This window comes from Zonotrichia leucophrys, chromosome 2 (genome assembly GCF_028769735.1).
Source record: "Zonotrichia leucophrys gambelii isolate GWCS_2022_RI chromosome 2, RI_Zleu_2.0, whole genome shotgun sequence".
In the NCBI taxonomy this organism is placed as follows: Eukaryota; Metazoa; Chordata; class Aves; order Passeriformes; family Passerellidae; genus Zonotrichia; species Zonotrichia leucophrys.
Window position 1 is genome coordinate 145252330 of NC_088171.1, and position 5921 is coordinate 145258250.

Here is a 5921-nt window from a genome sequence, read left to right on the forward strand (position 1 = left end):
TGCATGCATCTGTTCTCCAGTGTGGTACATTTCACAACCCAGTTGTGGTTTTTGCCAAGGAGAAAGGAACTGGTTATATTTCCCTTTTTGGTCTTTTTGTTTAGTATAGTGAAAGCAAGGCAGTTTGTGTGGCTAAAACATTTACATGGATCTGCACATAAAAATTTCTTCACCAAAGAGATTGTAAAACATTGGAACAGCTACCCAGGGCAGTGGTTCAGTCACCATCCCTGGAAATATTTAAAAAGATGAATATGTGGCACTTGAGGACATGGTTTAGTGGTGAACTTGACAGTGCTGGGTTAACAGTTGGGCTCAAGGGTTTAAGGGTCCCTTCCAACCTGACTGATTCTTTGATTTCAGTTCCTTTGGAGTGGTCTCAATGAGGATAGAGCAAGTCCTTAAAATGAGATTTCCTTTTTAAAGAGTGGATTTATTGCTGGATTGAGATCTCTGGGAGCTGGTCATGGTATGCAGAACAAACTAAAAAAAACCCAAAAAACAAATGACAAAACTGAAAAACTAAGCAGGGAAAATTATTTCCTCCATTGCTTCACTGGTATGGCTTGGACTGATCATCTGAAACAATGGCTGCAGGTCATGGCTTTTTGGGCCTTTCACTTTTTGCCTGTCCTACTGAAAGGCTGTTCTTAGCAATGGCTGTTGTAATGTGGACACCTCTAAGATCTGCATTAATCTGATTACCATTAATCTGTTCTCCTCTGTGTTTATTCTGCTGTGTAAACTGGTGTGTTTGATACCTCAGGAATTCACTACAGGATGCACACTTAAACTGCTCCGTGCCCAAGACCTGTCCACAAAGCAGCATCTTTTTATTCCACTCCCTGTTAATTTTAATTCACTAGTTTCTGAACCTACTCTTATTTTAAACTTGTACTATTTGGTCTTGGCAATGGAAGAAAGAAATAGTTTCAGCTGTGTTTCTATTCACAGTTTTTCTGTTTTGTCCTGCGGGTTTTTGTTATTTTCCAAGTTTTAAATGTGAAGAATTTTAAAACTTTGAAAATGAATGGATCATTGTGGATTAAAAAGAAGCAGACAGTGAATAATAATTTTCTGTTCCTTTTTTACAAACCATGGAGGAATTACTTATTTCTGTTTTGTTGACATAAAATCAAGATTACCTACATTCTTGCATCATTAGATACTTTCGGCATTAGTTACTTATTAATCAAAGTATCAGGTTACCACTTTCTGGTGTTAAAAGGAGGTGCTCATATTTAGTTATGAGAAACACATAATTATTTGTTTGTTTTTATGTTTACAAAAACTATATATATATATATATATATATATATATATATATGTATATATATATATCAGATTTGTATTGGATAGCCATAGGATGATCTCAAAGAATATAGACAGAAATATTTTAAATTTTAAAATAATATCTGGGAGAGTGTAAAGAAATTCAAGATGTTGTGATTTATGAATGGTCAGGCAGGACAAGTGTAAGAGTTATGTAGGAAGGAAAAATGGAGGTGTACTCCATGAAAACAGCAATTCTTATAGATCCCTTCTAACTTGTGAACTTGGCAAATACACAGATTTCTTGTGCTTGTTTTTAATTAATTTTAAGATTGATCTACTTAAGTAGAAAAATAATCTTATGGCTATGGATAGTCCTATCTATGGATATTTGAGCCTGGATTAGTCTCCTGCCATGATTAGTCCTAATGAAGCTTAGAAGTTCATGTATTATTTTTCTACCACTGGGAAAAAGCAGCACTCCCAGGGCTGCCCTGTGGAGTGGTAAAAACTGAAATGGGCTCACTGTATATAGTGATTACCTTGGAAGAGACCACCTCAGACTTTTAAACCCTGTTACCAGTTTTGTCAAGTTTCATCTGCAAGAGCTGCAAAAAATGTAACATTTACCACAAACTTCAATGTTTCTAGTTTTCAGCCGTGTTTTGTCTCCTCCACCAGGCTCTGCTGAGGCCAGGGGGAATGCCGGCCTTTGGGACCAGCTGGCAGCTCTGAGGTGGGTGCAGCAGAACATCGCCAGCTTTGGGGGCAACCCCGGCCGCGTCTCTGTGGGCGCCGCGCGCGGTGGGGCCGATGTCACCAGCGCCCACCTGCTGACGGACACAGCGGGCACAGAGCTCTTCAGGAGGCTGCTGCTGATGGTGAGTCCATTCCTGCTTCAGCCTCACAGCCACTGGGAAAGGATGTTGCTGCGGAGATGAGGATGCTGCAGTGTGTGGGTGCTGGTTTTATTTCATCCATACCCTGCCAGGGCTGTTGTTGCTGTAGTTATTTTTCATCTCACCTGTGACTGTTATCTCCAGGAGCTGGATGCTTCACCAGGATGTACAAGAGATGCACTTTGGTGTTTGGTTTACTCATAGTAAGAATCCAGTTTTCGTCACTGTGGTTTTTTGTGTGTTATATAAATAACCTTGTTTCGTAACCTGGAGGTACAACAGCTTACTTTCCATTCCATAAATTTGATGTTGCTCAGCAGCTTTTAGACCCTGAAACTGATGAGCCAAACTCCCACATGTTCAAGTATCCAGTCTTTTTATCGGATCTTAAGACAGATTTCATTTAAAAGAAAAAACAAGTTTCAGAGAGTAAAAATCAGTTTACAGATGGGCTTGTTTCCTGTCACCGTAGACCATTTTCTCAGTCACTCCAAGTGATCCATATCCTTACAGCCTTTCCTGTGTTGAGTCTCAGGACTCTGATACCAGTTTTGTCAGCATCAATACTGCCATTTATCTTCACAGCCTCAGTGTGCTCTGAAATGAGGCTTAATCACCAGAGGAAGTTTATAAATCCATCAGAAATGGTACTTGGGCAAAATGAGCTCTGCTAGCAGTGCTGCCTTGGAACAGTGAGCAGTGGAATAGAATTCTTGGTTCAGGAAGCTGAGGGCCCAATTAAATAAAATGCTGCCTTGATTATAATGACCTCTTTATTCAGTACCTAATTGTTCTTCACTGTGTCCTGGCTTCAGGAAACATAACTTGCTTTTGCATCCCTGTGACTCAATATGTTTATTTTAATTGCATCACTCTAGTGAGGAAGGCAAAGGAAGTTTTTGAAAATTGCTGCTTATTAATTGTTTTTTTCTGTCATTATCAGATAATTCCTCTCACAGTTCCTAAATTTTTAGTCAGCTCTTGACATGAAATTTAATTTGCTAGAAGACCCAGAGTACTTTTCTCTCAGTTTCCTCCTACTCTGAAGTCACAAACCCTTTACTGACATGGCTGAGGATGGGACCCTGTGAAAACTGTGGCAGGACACAGTGCAATTTAACAGCTGAGCCACTTAAGGAAGGGAAATGCCAGGACCTCTTTGCTTATTGTTGCTTCTAGAAAGTAGTTCCACATTATGTATTTTCTTTTACAAAATAAGTTTAAACTCATTCTTTCTCCTACGGCAGAACACTGATAGAAAACAGTGGCAAGAGCAATGAGCAGACAGGTGCACCAATTCTGCCCACTTTTTTAGTGTTTATATATTTTTTTTTTCTGGGACTGTGAAGATGACTGTCTTGGCAAAACCAGCATCTCCACTGAGTTCAGAGTAGTGTTAATTTCAGATTTCAGAGTAGTGTTAATTATTTATCCTGACAGCTTCAGAGTGGATTTAGTTTTCTTGTGAAATACACTGAAAAAATGAAAAGCAAGCAACAATAGAAGTAGCTTGTAGCTTAAAAATATATTTGATTTTTTTAAGTGTTGACAAAGTTGGTTTTTCACTTATATCTCCTGTAAAGGGATGTGTCTGTTTGTGTTCAAAGACACCGAAATCATTGAGTACTTTTAATTGTACTGTAAAAAAGGAGGTGCACACAGATTAGAATCATGAAACTGAGAATATATATCAGATATACATTTCCTGAGGGAAAATCCCTCAGTAGAGCTCTTCTGCAAAAGTCAGCTTTGTGCTCCTTGTTTCTGTATTTGTTATGCATGATAAAACCATGCTGTTCCTGAGCATGCGGAGAGGGGTGGTGCATGAAACTTTCTTTACTAGAAAATGTGCACCTGAAATAGCAAAATGCTTTTGAGTTTCCTGTGTCTACGCTATAATAGCTTTTACTTGGAACCAATCTGAAAACAGATTGAACAAAATCAGTGCAAAGCTATCACAGGGACTTTTTAGAATTTATTTCATCTTTCAGTAGTATGATTAGAAATAAGTGTTATCAGTAATTCTGGTCTTGTTTTAAATGGCTTAAGAGCATTAGCCTGGCATTTGACTTCATTTTTTTGATCACTCAATTAATTTACCAGGGTAATGTTGATGTGGATGACTGGATCAATGGTATGGATGGCAGGGGGCTGCAGAGGGCAGCTGTGCTGGGTGTCCTCTCCAGGCATTCCTGGTGGGTGCCAAGGGCAGCTTCCAACCTTCTTCCACCCAGTGCAAGGGAACATACCAGGTCCCTCCTGGCCATGGAAGCAGATCAGACAGTGGTGCAAAGAGAAAGTTTATTGCTCTTCTACTGCAGTCAGGTGCAGAGTTCTCTGACATGGACCCTAAATATCCCTGATACTGGTAATTAGCTACTTTTTAGATCCCCTTTCTTCCCTCTTTTCCCATCTCCTTCTTCTCTCCCGTTACCAGTCTCATTCCCTCTCAGACAAACCAACCACCTCTCTTGGTTACTTTTTTGTATGATACCATTTCATAGGTAATGTCAGATTTGTATAAAATCACCTGTGGGCTGTTATCCCTTGCAAGCTTGTGTTTCCCAAAAGGTCCCCAAAATGCCTTCCAATTAACTGTAAAAATGGCCAGACCTCACAGAATTTTCCCATAACCATTTGTGAAATCCAGCCATTCCTATGGCACATTTAATTAGTTTTTGTCACTTTATCATGTCATTACTGTGGGGATGACAGTGTGTCTGCATAGGTCACCCAGGGAGGTTGAGGAGTCTCCATCTCTGGAGGTATTCCAAAGCCAACTGGACATGGTCCTGGGCGAGTGGCTCAAGGTGACCCTGGTGGGGCAGAGAATGTCTGGGGGTCCTTTCCGCACTAAACTGGTCCAGGATTGTTGAACCTCTCAATGTCAGAATGTTTTATCCCCTTCTCACAGAGTGTGTCTGAGTGCTGCCAATTGTGTGGGCGCTGGGATTCTTTTGTTACCTTCCATCCAAGATACCTTCTGGCACTGGCATTGCAAGGCTGGCTGATTGCACACCAGGTTTCCCATTTTCTAAAAGGAGCACAAAGTAACTACTGAATATTATTTTAATGAATAAATACAAGTCAGGACTTAGAAATCTGAAATTCTCCCCATATACATTTCATGGATAAAATGCAGTCACCATAATGTATTGATTATCAGTAACAGTAATTGGATTGTACAAATGCCTAGAGTTCTTGAGTGTGTTTTGCTTTTTGGAGTTCAATGTTTACCAGCCAAATTATATTAGTCCTTTAAGTCCTGAAATATGTTTAAACATTTGAAATATTTTGATCTCTGAACCATCCTTGCTAGTGCAAATGATTGGATTGAAACTATCTCAGCTTGACAGCCTAGGTTGCCACATTTTACACACTCAAACAAGAGTGATTGCTTGGTTTAGAAAGCAATCACAAGCAGATTCAAAGGAAAGTACTGGAATGGCCTGCCCAGGAAGGTGGTGGAGTCACCATCCCTGGATGTGGCACTCAGTGCCATGGTTTAGTTGAGGTGTTGGGGCATGGGTTGGACTTGATGCTCTTGAAGGTCTCTTCCAACCCAGTCATTCTGTAAATTCTGTGAAAATGCTATGTACTGTTTTATGACTTAGAAAAGTGTACATACCAGTAAAAAAAAAAAAAAAAAATTTAGGAAACCCTCTAATCCTTGATTTGATGGGAAGTGTAATTTCTCTTTGACATAACTCTTGTCAGACAAGAAATGAGAAAAATCTCTAATATCCACTG

The 5921-nt window shown here is 39.7% G+C and overlaps 1 protein-coding gene across 1 annotated transcript in view; it reads left to right on the plus strand.

Annotated features, from left to right (window-relative positions):
- TG (thyroglobulin) overlaps positions 1-5921 on the plus strand; it is a 149326-nt gene that overhangs the window by 82622 nt on the left and 60783 nt on the right. The window contains exon 41 of the mRNA XM_064703628.1: positions 1954-2153. Coding sequence (XP_064559698.1) covers positions 1954-2153 — 200 coding nt within the window. The remainder of the gene's footprint in view (positions 1-1953; positions 2154-5921) is intronic.